The 17,131-nt window shown below is 36.7% G+C and overlaps 1 protein-coding gene across 1 annotated transcript in view; it reads left to right on the forward strand.

Annotated features, from left to right (window-relative positions):
• The window catches only part of KLHL1 (kelch like family member 1), a 379,658-nt gene that overhangs the window by 170,298 nt on the left and 192,229 nt on the right, over positions 1–17,131 (forward strand). Inside the window, exon 4 of the mRNA XM_036301681.1 lies at positions 6,622–6,818. Coding sequence (XP_036157574.1) covers positions 6,622–6,818 — 197 coding nt within the window. The remainder of the gene's footprint in view (positions 1–6,621; positions 6,819–17,131) is intronic.

Below are 17,131 nucleotides of genomic sequence, written 5' to 3' on the forward strand. Positions count from 1 at the left end.
AAAGAAAATGGTATTATGTATGCTGAACCTAAGAGTAATTGTACTATGTAAAGGTATCTATACTAATATAAGGGTAATATGTTAATTAGACTGGGAGACCTTCTGGGAGACCTTCCGGATGTCCTTCTGGACAAAACCATGGTGGCGGGGCTGAGGCAGAGGCAGTTAGGGGCTATCAGGCCAGGAGAGGAGGGCAGTTGGGGCTGAGCAGGCCGGCGGGGGGGGGAGGGGGCAGTTGGAGGCAATCATGTTGGGCGGGGCATTTGGGGCTGAGCAGGCTGGCAGGCAGAGTGATTAGGGGTGATCAGGCAGGCAGGCAGGTGAGCGGTTAGGAGCTAGCAGTCCTGGATTACGAGAGGGATGTCCGACAGTCGGACATCCCCTGAGGGGTTCCAGATTGGAAAGGGTGCAGGCCAGGCTGAGGGACACCCTCCTCATGCACAAATGTTGTGCACCGGACCACTAGTCTATTATAATACTTAATTCTATGATGGGAAAATAAACATATATGTGGTATTTATGATTTACAGTTTACCAAATTATGTTTCTTACAGTGGAAGCTTGGAAAACTTGTATAAAAGTGTAAGTTGATTTTCTTTATTTAATTTTATTTTTCTTACAGCCAAAATATTCTAAAGTATTGAGTGACAGGCTGTTTTAATCTCCATAGCAAGTACTGGGAGTGGTAAAAATTTATACAGTTGGTTAGGAACAGAGTTATAAATTATAATATACTGAAAATAAGGAATAGACACTATAATTACAGTCAAGAAATTTAAGCTCCTGTGCATAAACGTGTGTCAAGGGAATGTTCAGAATAAGTCAAGGTTTTTACTCAGCAAACCCTTCCTTGTTCTTTCCAAATGATAACTTTATAAAAATAGTAGATTTAAAACAATTTAAGTATATGAGAACTACTGACATTTTTGGTTCTGACCTGACACCCAATGGGTCTACTAAAGAAAGGGTGGGTGGGCAGGTGGAAATGGAAAAATAATGGCCCTTGATGTTGCACTTCCTTTTTTACTGGTCCTCCTGTAGATATTTTTCTGACATTTCTAACAGTGAGCCCTTAAAGTCTGAAATATACTTAGCACTTGAAAAATATAAACTGTGCTTTTTCTTGTATTTGCAAAGCATGTATGACATTGTTTATTGATTAATAAATTCTAAGGCTATCAAATTACCCAGGTATAACTTGTCATTTTGTTGGCTAAAACATTTGTGTTATAATTTTTAGAGGACAGCCAGAATTTACTTCCAGGAGAGAGAGAGAGAGAGAGAGAGAGAGAGAGAGAGAGAATGCAGGGTCCCAGATATATGGCATACATTAGAATAAGGAGTAATTTGATGGTAGCTAATGTCTAAATTGCAATGTAAATCAATTTCTTTTGGTAACTACCAAAAAGACAGATAAGCCTTCTAAAAATAATAAAATGATGTAAACCAAATTACCTTAACTCTGTTGCCTTTTTTGAAACACTCAAAAAATCCTATGAATTTACTAATATAAATAATTATTGAGCAAGTAAATAAATGACAAAGAATATAATATACAAATCTGCCATGTAGAATTCCAAGTCACTAATGCAATTAATCTGCCCTCAAGGAAATAGAGCATAACTTCCCACCCCTTAAGTGTAGCTGTGCATCAGGACTTCCAGAGGACACAGATTGGATAAGGGAAGTAAAGGGTACTGTTAGCCCTAGCTGGTTTGGCTCAATGGACAGAGCATTGGCCTGAGGACTGAAGAGTCCCAGTTCCATTCCAGTCAAGGGCACATGCCCGGGTTGCAGGCTCGATCCCCAGTAGGTGGCATGCAGGAGGCAGGCAAACAATGATTCTCTCTCATCATTGATGTTTCTCTCTCTTTCTCCCTCTCTCTTCTTCTCTGGAATCTCTCTATCTCTATCTCATCTCTATCTCTATCTCTATCTCTATCTCTATCTCTATCTCTATCTCTATCTCTATCTCTATCTCTATCTATCTCTATCTCTATCTCTAATCTATCTATAGTATAGATAGATAGATAGGATAGATAGATAGATAGATAGATAGATAGATAGATAGATAGATAGATAGATAGATAGAGATAGATTGATAGATATTATATAAAAAGCCTGTGGTCATCACGCCATCATGCCTCAAGGACTGATAAGCAGGAGGCTGCATGCGCAGGGTGGGCGGGACTGCGTGTGTGGCAAGGTGTACACAGGTGGGCAGGGACTTGACTCTGGAGGACTTGACCGGAGGCACGGATGGGTTTCTGCGTCCTGCTAGGATGGCAGGTGGGTTTCTGGGTCCTACCTCCCACGGTGGCAGCGGTGGTGGAGGTGGTGGTGGTGGTGGCGGCTGCAGCAGCAGCTGCGGAACTCTTTCTAGGTCCCACTGAGCTGCAGGACTCTGGGTCCTGGGTCTTGCATGATTTTGCATGATGGGCCCTTAGTATATATATAAAAAGAAATTTTAAAGTGAAGAAACCTGATAAATACTACTACTACCAACTAATCAAAATTAACAACAACAGTGATGTCATGTTGACAGTATGTACACTAGATATAATGTGATGAGCCCAAAGATCATAATCTTAGTGTAACCATATTTAGACAAATCCCAATTGAGGGACCTTTTACAAAATACTTAGCCAATACTCTTTAAAACTGCCAGTCATGAAAAATAAGGAAAATCTGCCCAGCCAGTGTGACTCAGTGGTCATATCAACCTATGAACCAGGTCACGATTGGATTCCCAATCAGGGCAGAAACCAGGGTAGCAGGCACTATCCCCAGTAGGGAGAGTGCAGGAGGCAGCCAATCAAGGATTCTCTATCTGCACTGACATTTCTATCTCTCACTCCCTCCCCTTCCTCTCTGAAATTAATAATAATAATTATATATATATACATATACATATATATAATTTTTTTTAATATATTTTATTGATTTTTTTACAGAGAGGAAGGGAAAGAGATAGAGAGTTAGAAACATCGATGAGAGAGAAACATCGATCAGCTGCCTCCTGCACATCCCCCGCTGGGGGTATGCCCGCAACCCAGGTACATGCCCTTGACCGGAATCGAACCTGGGACCTTTCAGTCCGCAGGCCGACGCTCTATCCACTGAGCCAAACCAGTTTCGGCACATATATATATAATTTAAAAATGCCAGGAAAATCTGAGAAATTATGAAAACCAGGAGGAGCCCAAAAACACATAGTGACTAAATGAAATGTGGGATCCTAAAACAGAAAAAGGATGTTAGGAAAAAAAGCTAAACAAACAAAAAACAAACAAACAAAAACACCTCAAAGGAAATGTGAGTAAAGTATGAACTTGAGTTAATAAAAGTTTAACGATATTGGTTCATTAATTTAACATGTGTACAATTTTAATGTAAAATGTTAATAATTGGGAAAAACAATTGTATGAGAAATTTCTGTACAATATTGCAAGTTTTCTATAAATGTAAAACTTTTATTTTCCTTATTCTAAGAAAAAACATTTATTTCCCCTAAAAATTACTAACATATTAATTTAGTTTTAATTTCTAGTGTGCCAATTATATTATTTATTTATATTTCCATTAAAGAAAGATAGATAAATAGATGATAGAAGAAAAATAGTATTTACTTTATGGATTTCATAGGCAGTTTTTGTACCTATCTAATGAAATGCATTTTTTTCAATGTAACCGAATTTATAAATGAAATATAGTAGTATATCAGACTGTTAATATGATACCACTTGTCTATTAAAAAATAAAACAACATAGATTTGTAATCTTCTACAATGTTATTTTTTCCTCCCCGTTCTATTTTACATATTTTCATTCCAATGCAGTGTAAGTTTAACTATATTCTTATACAGAAAATCAGAGTTTAAGTCTACTGTTACATGTTTTGAAAGCTCAACTGCTCTAGTATTTACATAAAGTGAGACTATAAATAAAAGTAGCACACATTGTTGGTACCATATTCAAAAATCATTCCCTTTTTATTCCCCCAATTGATTCAAGGGAGGCTTACTTTAATTTTATAATTCTAATTTATATAGGCTCCAAATCAATCAGTGAGGTTTTAGCACATTGCTAATTATTGAGTTCAGCATGATTACATTTTTCCCAAGGAACCATACGAAAATAATTTGGGAAAACTTTTAGTAAAATTTTATTTACTGATGCAAAAAAAAATATGTATATGAAGGAATAGTTTCTCTTGTAATGAGTGTTTTGCTGTCTGAATCTGAAACTTGACACTACTGCAACCATGAGGGAAATAGCAAGTCACTTGAGAAGTCTGTTTCCTGATGTGATGAGCTTTTCAATTAATCATTTCTGGAGACAACCTTCCTCTGGATTTGTCAAGAGAGATAAATATTTCCTTATTATTTGAGAAAAGTTCTCAGGGTTTTATGATACTGTATTCACAGGATCCTTAAGTACCCATATTTTTACCCAAGTATAAGTTATTTTTAGCCAATTTTCTATGGTACCTAACTTGAAAACATTTAGATTTTCCCTCTCAGTAAAGCTAAAACCATTTGTGAACATCATATCTTGAAAGTTAACTTTGAATGAAAGTATAAAATTATTTTCTTTTTTCATTAACAGTAGTCATGTATTTTTTTGGTTCTCTTTTAGGTCAAATACTTGGCAGATTTTTGCCTTTTACCATCTAAGTCCATAAGAAAAATGGTCAGGTTATAACTATAAAGAAATATATCATGCATGGGGTAGTTCAAATTGTGTTCATTCAAGCTCAACACTGGCTAATATTCCAATTGTGCCTTCTGGCTTTTACAAATGGATCATTTTATTGGATATATATTCCTGGTTGAAAAAAAAATAGAACATTTTAAATTCTTTGAAATAAACATTGCTTATTTCTTTAAAATTTACAACAAAAATTACCAACAAGTAACTTTTGAAAATTAGTCTATAGCTAAACTATGAGAAGTCAAAAGCTTTTCTCTTTTTAATAAGAAAGAATGGATAGATGCCCTAATAAAATGCTGTCAAAATTGTTATGAAAAACAGGAATAGACCCAAAATTTAAATCTGGGCTGAAAAATTGTTATTTCTACAAATAAATATTTTAAATATCCTATAGCTTATCATACTGATATAACATCTCGGAATCACTTTTCAAGTGTTGAACTGGGAAGATAAAAACACATGCATACACACACACACACACACATACACACACACACTCCACATACACACGCCCACATGCCATTTTAATATTAGTTTTACACATATAAAATTATTTTAACAGTATTATGGCTATGATAATAGCATATGCGAAGTTGCCATGACTGCAATATGTTCTGTACATTATAAACTCTAAGAAAGAAGTTAATATGTGACACATTTTCTCAAATTATAATATCCTGTCTTGTTGATATTGTGAATAAAGTTTGAATTAAAGCCCTCAGATATTATTTATAGGTATTAGTAAACTCAAGTTATTTTTATTAACATTTGAGCATCCTTTTAAAGGAAGAACCATAATTTCTGTGGAAGTGGATACATATAATTTAGTTGAAATTGCATTTGTATGTACTAGATGATCTTGAACATTACATGAAGAATAGGCAGAGGAACTGAATAGATATTTTTCCAAAGAAGACATACATATGTCCTACAGCTACCTGAAAAGAGGCTCAGCATCACTAATTATCATGGAAATGCAAATTAACACCCCAATGCGATATCACCATACCTATCAGATTGACTATTAGCAAAATGACAACAAATAACAAGTGCTTTCAAGGATGTGGAGAAAAAGGAAATTTTGTGCATGTTGGTGGGATTGTAAATTTTGCAGTGACTATGGTAAAAATATGGGATTTCCTCAAAAAGTTAAAACTAGAGATATCATAAAATCCAACAATTCCACTTCTGGATATTTACTTGAAGAAAATGAAAACACTAATTTGAAAAGATATATGCACCCTTATGTTTATTGCAGCCTTACTTACCATAGCCAAGATACTGAAGCAACCTAGATTTTCATCCGAAGATTAATGAATAAAGAAGATATGGTTCATATATGATATGAAATATTACTCAGCCATAAAAACTGAAATCTTGAAATCTGGGAAAACATGGATGGACCTAGAGGGTATTATGCTAAGTGAAATAAGACAGAGAAGGACAAGTACAGTATTATTTCACTTCTATATGGAGTCTAAAAATAAAACAAATAAACAAAAAAGATAAAACATAAAAAAATTCGTAGATATAAAGGTCAAACTGATGGTTGCAGAGTGGAAGGGGAGATGGATGGTGAAAAATGTGAAGGGGAATAAAAAGTACAAACTTTAAGTTATAAAATAAATCACTGGGATTTAATGTACAACATAAGGAATACCATAGTAACTTTGTATGGTGACAGATGGTTACTATGCTTATTGTGGTGATCACTTCATTATGCATATAATATTGTAAGTTAACTTTAATTAAAAAAGCAAGATGCTGGTCTTTCTGGACTTATTTTTATCTTGACCATAAATCTAGGTTCAAATTATTTCTAGCAGATTGGCCTAAAGTTTTGAGAAATACAGTCATAGATGTTATGTTGTAAGGCAGAGTTTCATAACCTCTGCACTTAATGTTCAGGTTGCTTGGAATTAAAGGAAGACACCATTGAAAACCTCCTCGCCGCGGCCTGCCTTCTTCAGCTGCCCCAAGTGGTAGAAGTGTGCTGCCATTTCCTCATGAAGCTTTTGCATCCATCCAACTGCTTAGGAATCCGAGCATTTGCAGATGCCCAAGGGTGCATTGAATTAATGAAGGTGGCTCACAGCTACACAATGGTAAGAAAATTTAATATTTTAATAATAGAGACATAACTGTAGCATCGAAGACTAAATAATTACTGTCATTGCATTGAATGACTTTTTAATTTTTTTTTTTTTTTTTTTTTTTTTTTTTTTTTTTTTTTTTTTTTTTTTTATTGCTTAAAGTATTACAAAGGGTATTACATATGTGTCCATTTTATCCCCCCGCCCTAGACAATCCCCTAGCCTCCCCTATCCCCCAATGTCTTATGTCCACTGGTTATGCTTCTATGCATGCATACAAGTCCTTTAGTTGATCTCTTACCCCCCTACCTCCTGCCCCGCAACCCTCCCCGGCCTTCCTGCTGCAGTTTGACAATCTGTTTGAGGCAGCTCTGCCTCTGTATCTATTATTGTTCAAAAGTTTATAATGGTCTCTATTATCCATGAATGAGTGAGATCATGTGGTATTTTTCCTTCATTGACTGGCTTATTTCACTTAGCATAATGCTCTCCAGTTCCATCCATGACGTTGCAAATGGTAAGAGTTCCTTCCTTTTTAGAGCAGCATAGTATTCCATCGTGTAGATGTACCACAGTTTTCTAATCCATTCATCTACTGATGGGCACTTAGGCTGTTTCCAGATCTTAGCTATGGTGAATTGTGCTGCTATGAACATAGGGGTGCATATATCCTTTCTGATTGGTGTTTCTGGTTTCTTGGGATATATTCCTAGAAGTGGGATCACAGGGTCAAATGGGAGTTCCATTTTCAGTTTTTTAAGGAAACTCCATACTGTCTTCCATAGTGGCTGCACCAGTCTGCATTCCCACCAGCAGTGCACAAGTGTTCCTTTTTCTCCACATCCTCTCCAGCACTTGTCGTTTGCTGATTTGTTGATGATAGCCAGTCTGACAGGTGTGAGATGGTACCTCATTGTTGTTTTGATTTGCATCTCTCGGATGATTAGTGACTTTGAGCATGTTTTCATATGTCTCTTGGCTTTCTGAATGTCCTCTTTTGAAAGGTGTCTATTTAGGTCCTTTGCCCATTTTTTGATTGGATTGTTTATCTTCCTTTTGTTAAGTTGTATGAGTTCCCTATAAATTTTGGAGATTAGGCCCTTATCGGATATGACATTGGCAAATATGTTTTCCCACACAGTGGGTTTTCTCGTTGTTTTGTTGATGGTTTCTTTTGCTGTGCAGAAGCTTTTTATTTTGATGTAGTCCCATTTGTTCATTTTCTCTTTCGTTTCAAGTGCCCTAGGAGCTGTATCAGTGAAGAAATTGCTTCGGCATATGTCTGAGATTTTGTTGCCTTTGGATTCTTCTAGAATTTTTATAGTTTCCTGTCGTACATTTAAGTCCTTTATCCATTTTGAGTTTATTTTTGTGTATGGTGTAAGTTGGTGGTCTAGTTTCATTTTCTTGCATATATCTGTCCAATTTTCCCAGCACCATTTATTGAAGAGACTATCTTGGCTCCATTGTATGTTCTTGCCTCCTTTGTCAAATATTAATTGAGCATATTGGTTCGGGCCGATTTCTGGGCTCTCTATTCTATTCCATTGATCTATATGCCTATTCTTGTGCCAGTACCAGGCAGTTTTGAGAACAGTGGCTTTGTAATACATCTTGATATCTGGTATTGAGATCCCACCTATTTTGGTCTTTTTCAGGATTGCTGCAGCTATTCGAGGTCTTTTTTTATTCCAGATGAATTTTTGGAGAGTTCGTTCTAGATCTCTGAAGTATGCCGTTGGTATTTTAATGGGGAGTGCGTTGAATTTATAGATTGCTTTGGGTAGTATGGACATTTTAATGATGTTGATTCTACCAATCCATGAACACGGTATGTTCTTCCATCTGCTTATGTCTTCCTCTATATCTTTTTTCAACGTCCTGTAGTTTTCTGAGTAGAGGTCTTTTACCTCTTTAGTTAAGTTTATTCCTAGGTAGCTTAATTTTTTTGGTGCGATGGTAAACGGGATTGTTTTTATAATCTCTCTTTCTGAAAGTTCACTATTGGTGTATAGAAATGCCTCGGATTTCTTGGGGTTAATTTTGTATCCTGCTACATTGCCAAATTCATGTATTAAGTCCAGTAGCTTTTTGATGGAGTCTCTAGGGTTTTGTATGTATAATATCATGTCGTCTGCAAATAAGGACAGTTTTACTTCCTCTTTTCCAATTTGGATGCCTTTTATTTCTTCTTCTTGCCGAATTGCAATGGCTAACACTTCCAGTACTATGTTGAACAGGAGTGGTGAGAGGGGGCATCCCTGTCTTGTTCCTGTTCTTAGGGGAAATGGTGTTAGTTTTTGTCCATTGAGTATGATGTTGGCTGTGGGCCTGTCATATATGGCTTTTATTATGTTGAGGTATGATCCTTCTACTCCCACCTTGCTGAGAGCTTTTATCAAAAATGGGTGTTGAATTTTGTCAAATGCTTTTTCTGCATCAATTGATATGACCATGTGGTTTTTTTCTTTCAATTTGTTTATGTGATGTATCATGTTTATTGATTTGCGGATATTGTACCATCCTTGCATCCCTGGGATAAATCCTACTTGGTCATGGTGTATGATCTTTCTGATGTACTGCTGGATCCGATTTGCTAAGATTTTGTTGAGGATTTTGGCATCTATGTTCATGAGGGATATTGGCCTGTAATTCTCTTTCATTGTGTTGTCTTTACCTGGTTTTGGTATTAGGGTGATGCTGGCTTCATAGAATGAGCTTGGAAGTGTTCCTTCCTCTTGAATTTTTTGTAGTAGTCTGAGGAGGATAGGTTTTAGTTCTTCCTTGAATGTTTGGTAAAACTCCCCTGTGAAGCCGTCTGGTCCTGGGCTTTTGTTTGCTGGAAGCTTTTTGATGACTGCTTCAATTTCTTCCATAGTTATTGGCCTGTTGAGATTTTTAGATTCTTCCTGATTGAGTTTTGGAATGTTGTATTTTTCTAGGAATTTGTCCATTTCCTCCAGGTTGTCTAGTTTGTTGGAGTAGAGCTGTCCATAGTATTTTTTAACAATCATTTGTATTTCTGTGGGGTCTGTTGTTATTTCGCCTCTATCGTTTCTGATTTTGTTTATTTGGGTCCTCTCTCTTTGCTTCTTGGTGAGTCTGGCTAGAGGTTTGTCAATCTTGTTTATCCTTTCAAAGAACCAGCTCTTGGTTTCATTGATTTTCTGTATTGTTTTTTTGGTCTCTATGTCATTTATTTCTGCTCTAATCTTTATTATCTCCTTCCTTCTGCTCACTCTGGGGTTTTCTTGTTGCTCTCTTTCTAATTCTTTGAGTTGTAGAATTAGATGATTTACTACCATTTTTTCTTGTTTGTTGAGATAGGCCTGTAGAGCTATAAACTTCCCTCTCAGGACTGCTTTCATTGTGTCCCATAGGTTTTGGATTGTTGTGTTTTCATTGTCATTAGTTTCCAGGATGTTTCGAATTTCTTCTTTGATTTCATTGGTAACCCAATCAATATTTAATAGCATGCTATTCAGCTTCCAGGTGTTTGAGTATTTTGGGTTGTTTTTATTGTAGTTTATTTCTAATATTATGCCATCGTGGTCTGCGAAGACGCTTTTTATGATTTCAACTTTCTTGAATTTGGGGATACTTTGCTTGTGACCCAATATATGGTCTATTTTTGAATATGTCCTATGAGCATTTGAGTAGAATGTATATTCCCTGGCTTTCGGGTGAAGTGTTCTGAAGATGTCTATTAAGTCCATCTGATCTAGTGAGTCATTTAGGATTGCTATATCTTTGCTGATTATTTGTCTAGAGGACTTATCCAGTGCTGTCAGTGGTGTATTAAAGTCCCCTACTATGATTGTATTGTTGTTGATGTCTCCTTTGATATCTTCCAGGAGTGTTTTTATGAATTTGGGTGCTCCTGCATTGGGTGCATATATGTTTACCAGGATTATATCTTCTTGTTGTATTGATCCCTTTAGTATTATGAAGTGGCCTTCCTTATCTCTTGTTATGGCCTTCACTTTGAGGTCTATTTTGTCCGATATAAGTATTGCTACCCCAGCTTTCTTTTCCTTTCCATTTGCCTGAAAGATATTTTTCCATCCTTTCACTTTCAGTCTGTGTGAGTCCCTTCTAATGAGGTGGGTTTCTTGTAGACAGCAGATATATGGGTCATGTTTTTTTATCCATTCAGCCACTCGATGTCTTTTGTTTGGAGCATTTAGTCCGTTTACGTTTAAAGTTATTATTGAAAGGTACTTGTTTGTAGGCATTTCTGTTTTTGTGTGGCTGTTTTCTTTCTGAGCTTTTTATTTCTTATTTTTATACCAGTCCCTTTAGCATTCCTTGCATTGCTGGCTTGGTGGTGATAAACTCCCTTAGCCTTTTTTTGTCTGTGAAGCTTCTTATTTCCCCTTCAAGTTTGAATGATAGCCTTGCTGGATAGAGTATTCTTGGATTCAGTCCTTTGCTTTGCATCACTTTGTAAATTTCCGTCCATTCTTTTCTGGCCTGATGTGTTTCTGTTGAGAAATCATTTGACAATCTAATGGGAGATCCCTTGTATGTAACTTTCCGTCTCTCTCTTGCAGCCTGTAAGATTCTCTCTTTGTCCTGAACATTTGCCATGGTAATTATGATGTGTCTTGGTGTGGGTCTTTTTGGGTTCACCTTGTTTGGGACTCTCTGGGCTTGTGTGACTTTTTTCTTCCCCACCTCAGGGAAGTTTTCTGATATTATTTCTTCTAATAGGTTTTCTAATCCTTGTTCATCCTTCTGTTGTTCTGGTACCCCTATTATTCGTATGTTGTTTCGTTTCATGTTGTCCCAAAGCTCCCTTAGGCTCTCCTCCTGTCTTTTCATTTTTTTCTCCAATTGCAGTACATTTTGGGTGTGTTTTGCTTCCTTGTCTTCTAAATCACTAATTCGGTCCTCCGCTTCTCCTAGTCTACTGTTGATACTTTCAATGGAGTTTTTCATTGCAGCTATATCACTCTTCATATCTTTTTGGGTCTTACTTAAGTTGTTGATTTTTTCATCTGTTTCTTCTAGCTTCTTCCATATGTTATCGATTTTTTCATCTGTTTCTTCTTGCTTCTTGCTGAGGTTGTCGATTTTTTCCTCCATCCGGTTTATGCACTCTAGGACCCTTATTCTGAATTCTTTTTCTGTCATGTTGCATGCCTCTGTATTACTTAGCTGCTTTTCTGGAGAGTCCTCCTTCTCTTTCCTTTGGGGGTTTCTTTGTCTACCCATGTTTGATCTCACTGACATATCTAGACGTTGAGTCGTTCAGTGGCTGCTCCCTTGGTGGCAGTGACTCCTTGGTCTGCGGTTCCTCTTCGGGCGGTTGCGGTAGCAGCTGCTCTTCAGTTGGCAGCAACTCCTCTGGTGGGTGCTGTTCACAGCTGTGGTGGCTCTTCTGGCTGGTGGGGCGAGGTTTCACGTACAGCTGCTGTTCCTCAGCAGAGGGTGTGGTGCTCAGGAGGTTGCTGTTGCTTGGATCTGCTGTGTTGATTTAAAGGCACAAGATACAACACAACAAGGCACCACGTACCAGGCACTATACACAAATATATTCACGATATTAATAACCCCAAATAAAGGTGAGCACCTGAATTAAGAGAATTAGGGGATAAGGAAAAGGAAGAGAAAAAGAGAAAAGAGAAAAAAGAAAAGAAAATTAGGGACCAAAAAAAGGAGTGCAAAAATGAAAGTGGGAAAAAGGAGGGGGGAAAGTAAAAGCGAGAAAAGAAAGGAAAAGAAAAAAAAAAGAGCGAAAAGAGAGAATGAAGTGGAAGAGGGGAAGAGACTTTTTATATGAGGAGAATACTCCTATAGAACAGCCATTAATCCCAACAAATTCCAGCAACAGCTCCCTGGAGATAAATGCAAACTAGAAACAACCAATAATATAACGATGAAAATAGAATGGAGAACACTAATCCCAAAATAAAATAAAGAGAAAATAAAATGGCACTTTAAAAAAAATGGTAAAATGGTAGCAGTAATAATACTGGTTAAAAATAAGAAGGTAGTAATTAAAAGGGTAAAATCAGGTGATGGAAAAAAGAAGAAAAAAAAAAAAAGAAGAAGAAGAGGAAAAGAAAAAAAAAGAAAAAAAAAGAAAAAAAATTGGTTTCTTAGTTAAAAGGTGAAAAAAAAAAAAATATTGCAGTAGTGAAGGTCCTTCGGTTCTTCTATTCTTCAGTGTGGCTCGCCTTAGACCTGCCAGGTATTCAGGAGAGTGTTGAGTTTCCCTGCGATACACTGTTCCTCTGTGTTGTAAACCACAGTCCTTATTTTAAAGCAAGCCGCATTTGTTTCCCAGATTGCCTTATTTTGTGTTTAGCAAAGAGTCAGTTTGTGGGTCAGCCTCTGGGTGGCAGTGTTCTGGGGTTGGCCTCTGAGGCTACAGGGCCTCTCTGTCCAGTGGAAGTTCACTGCCCAGAGCTGGCTGCGTAAGAGTTACCAGTGCTGTGTTGTTGCTGGGATTGAAAATCCCTCTATAGGCCAGACCCTGTTAACTCCCAGGGACTGATCAGGTTATTTTAATCCTTGATCTCCTACAGGGTGGAATCTGGGTGTGGCTGTGCTCCTTGCCTGGGGGCTGGGGGGAGGAGTCTCACTCTCCGGAGAGAATGGCTGCCTCAGACGTGGGCTCAGGGGTGTCTCAGCACTCAATTCGCTGCCACCTCTCCCGGCCCCCCTTCTCTCCTCAGTCTCTCCCCAGATTCCACTCCTCCGCACACTCTCCCTCTCTTCAGCACAGGTGAGTGTCTGTATCCGAAATGTCCCATGAACAGGGTTCAGTGAAAACAAACAAACAAACGCCGGCCGCGGAAACGGGGAAGGCTTGGTTTCTGTAAGCTTCTTCTCTTACCGGGACTGCATGGTCTGGTCAGCTCTTCAGGCTGCCCCCTTTAGGCTCAGTCCTCTGTGATCACAGACCCAGCTCTCAATTCCCCCCCCCCCCGGCGGCGCCAGGAATCCCGCGGTTCTCCTTTCCCCCGTCAGGGGCTGTGCCTGTCCCAAGGGACGCGGCTGTCTGCCACGCGGTCTCCCTCCGACTCTCTGGGCTCAGAGGTCTGGCAAACTTTCCTGCCCAAATCCCTGGTTTTTTTTACCTTTCCAGGGGAGTTCTGCTCTTCCCGGCTGTAAACCGTCTCGCCAGCTGAGGAATTTCGCCAATTCGGGGTGGATGTTACTAGTTTCAGCTGCTCACTCCATTTGCTCAGGGACACGACCTGGGACGCGTCTGCCTATACCGCCGCCATCTTCCTGAAATCTCTCGACTTTTTAAATTTTAACATAACTTTTGTACGATTGGCGCCTTTTTATTATGGGATACAATGCAAAACATTACATAATGAACTTTATTATGGCTTTATTTATATTTTATAGACAATACAGATATAAATATTGTCTATTTTAGATTTTATAAGTTGCTTAAATGAATTTTTAACTGTTCCTGGCATATCTATCTTTATACACCCACTTTCACAGCTACCCTTTTTCCCCCCATTTATTTATTTTTTTATTGAGGGCTAGCAGTTTCCACCATTAAAACTTTTCTTTTGCATTTTTCTTACAACCTCTCCACTATGGACTGAGATGTATCAAGCAAAAATTTATGTTGAAGTCTTACGTCCACTGTGATGATATTTGGAGATGGGTATTTATAGAGATACTAAAACTTCTTTGAATTGTACACTTTAAGGTGTGATATTTTATACAGTATCTTTATTCTAGAAGAGAATAAGCAATTACAACCATTTTATCCTCATCATTTTTCATACCCTAGGAATAATCATCTTAAAAACACTTTACACAGTCCCTGGCATATAGCAGGCCCTATAAAAAATGCTAGCCATTTTTGCTATTGTTACTATTAACTTTATTAATGATTTGATTATTATTACTGGAACAACCAATTTTAAAGTTTAGAACTTTCCCTTTCCAACTCAAGGGAATAATTCATATAAGATAAAACTCATTAAGCTTTATTGTTGCTATTTATTAAAAAGCTCTTATTTTGACATTAAACACTTTTCAAACCACTAATAACATTCAGTCATTTAAAAGTCTTCCAGTTATTTTTCTTAGATAGAATTTCAATATTATGTTAATGTCTTTCTTTAATCCTTTAAGCAGATTAGTAAATTAATGAAAATGTAGAAATACAAGGAAAGATACAAGCTTTGTAATTCTATTATCAAATTCTTCTTTCAAAATTTTTATGACTGGGTACTGTACTACTATTGAAATTACATGAACCATATGAAATCAATGTAAACAAATATTTCATCAACTGAAATATCAAAGTCCAACTATAGTCATTTAATTATGCACAATTTTATTATAATTAGGATCTCCTGGTTTAACTAAGCCAGAAAACAATATGCCTCCATATCCAGAGGGATAATGGTCCCTTATGGTCCAGTTTGAAATTATTAATTTAATAATAAAAATGTTTTTCTTGCAGCTGCTTAGACTGTTCTGAAATTTGTCATACAATAGTAGCAATATTTTTTAGGCACTTAAAAATGTATGCCTTATAGTAAAATATATTTAAAACAGAAACTAGAAGAGCTCTAGCTAACATACTCAATTTCTAAAATAACTATGTATTAATTTTTTGAAACTATAAATGGATTATGTAGTATTATGTCATGTCTTTTGAAATTTAAATGATTTCAAATTCTTTTGGAGGCAAAAGCGCTAGTATTCTCTAGATGTGCATGGGTTGCTATTTTAGTGAAGAAAATGTATTGAGCAGTTGTCTTCCTAGACACTGTTTTCTCTCAGTTCCATAAAATTCTGAGATGGATGCTTGTATCTCATATTATAACTTCTCACCACATATTTGCTTCTGATCCTCATTTAACCATGCATATGTCCTCATCCAATCTATTCAAACTGTGCTTTGAGAGCAAACCTATTATGCTATGATATTTTTTTTTCTTGTTAACTATGTTATAGCAAATCATCCCAATTTTCCTATTACCTCCAGGACTGAATTACCTTCTTTATTTGCTACAATTATTTGTTTATATCAAAAATAAGATTTATTTGTTTCCATTTTTAATTTTCTTGCTAAGATTTTTTAGATATGAACTTGGTCTTCAAAGTCTAGATATTAACTTGCTGTCCATATGTGTTTGCTATTTATTTTATTTGTTAACTTTTTTTTAGAAATTTCACTCATTTATTTGGCTTCGGCTATTGATTTTTTTGTGGATGATTCCAAAATCTATTTAGGGAAGGTGACTCAGCTTGGCAGTGGTTCATGTGCAAAAATACTGGAAAAATTTTATTGAGAGCTCAATATTAGGTAGAAGTGTGAAACTAATTTTAAAGCATTTAAAGTTTGGCTGAATAAATATAAAGATAGCAACAAAATAATTGAAGGAAATAGCCACCCTCATTCTCTATTAGTCAGATTCCATTATGAGACCTGTGTTTAATTCTGTACATCACATTTTAAAAGCACTAGAGAATGATAAGCTGAAACAGATGAGAATAACAAGAATAGTAAATATTTTATCATTTTATGTAAAGAAAAGTTGGATAAAACTGTGGATGCCTGTGACTGAATACTCTAGGGAATGAAAAGAACTGTCTTCATGTATTTGACAGAGCAAACTTGTATCTAAAACAATAGCATTTAAGTATTATTTTGATATTTTATTAATGGCATAATCTGTTCAAAATAAATATATGAAAGAATACTATTAGAGTTTATCTGCTCTGCATGAAGAAGGATGAAAATTTCAGAGTCTACTTTAGTCTTCTGACCTTTCTTTCTCCTCTGGGTTGTCTGTTTACACTGATCACCAGTGCCACTTCCCTCCAAGGTCAGCTCTGCCTTTAAGGAGACTCGTTGAACTGCATTTCCCAGAAATCCTCTCTCCTTATGGTTCCAGGTTAGAATTTGCCAAAAAGAGGCATTCACATAAGGAATGGAGAGTGAAAGAGAATAGGACACCATTATTCTCCACACACAGTTGCAGGTACATATGTGGACAGATAGAAAGTTGAAATAAATTCTAAAGGAGTCCTTGAAAGTGACTTCCTTCACTACTGTAGACTGAAAAAGTTGATGGGAGCCTTCTATAGATTCTTAAGGAATGCAGGACCTCTATGGGTTGTTTTTGAGAAGAATTACCATTAAATTGAAGTTTGAGATTATTAGTAGAAATTTCCTTAACCTTGACTTCTAAAGCTCTATACAATAGCTGAGTAGGTCTCCCAATCTCTATCTACAGTTTTTCTTACATAGAACGGGGATTAGCTTGTCTTCTTAAGCTAATGTTGTCTTCAACACATACCACAAAATAACAGTTCAAACTCCATATTTTGAT

Source organism: Myotis myotis, unplaced genomic scaffold (assembly GCF_014108235.1).
Source record: "Myotis myotis isolate mMyoMyo1 unplaced genomic scaffold, mMyoMyo1.p scaffold_m19_p_3, whole genome shotgun sequence".
NCBI lineage: Eukaryota > Metazoa > Chordata > Mammalia > Chiroptera > Vespertilionidae > Myotis > Myotis myotis.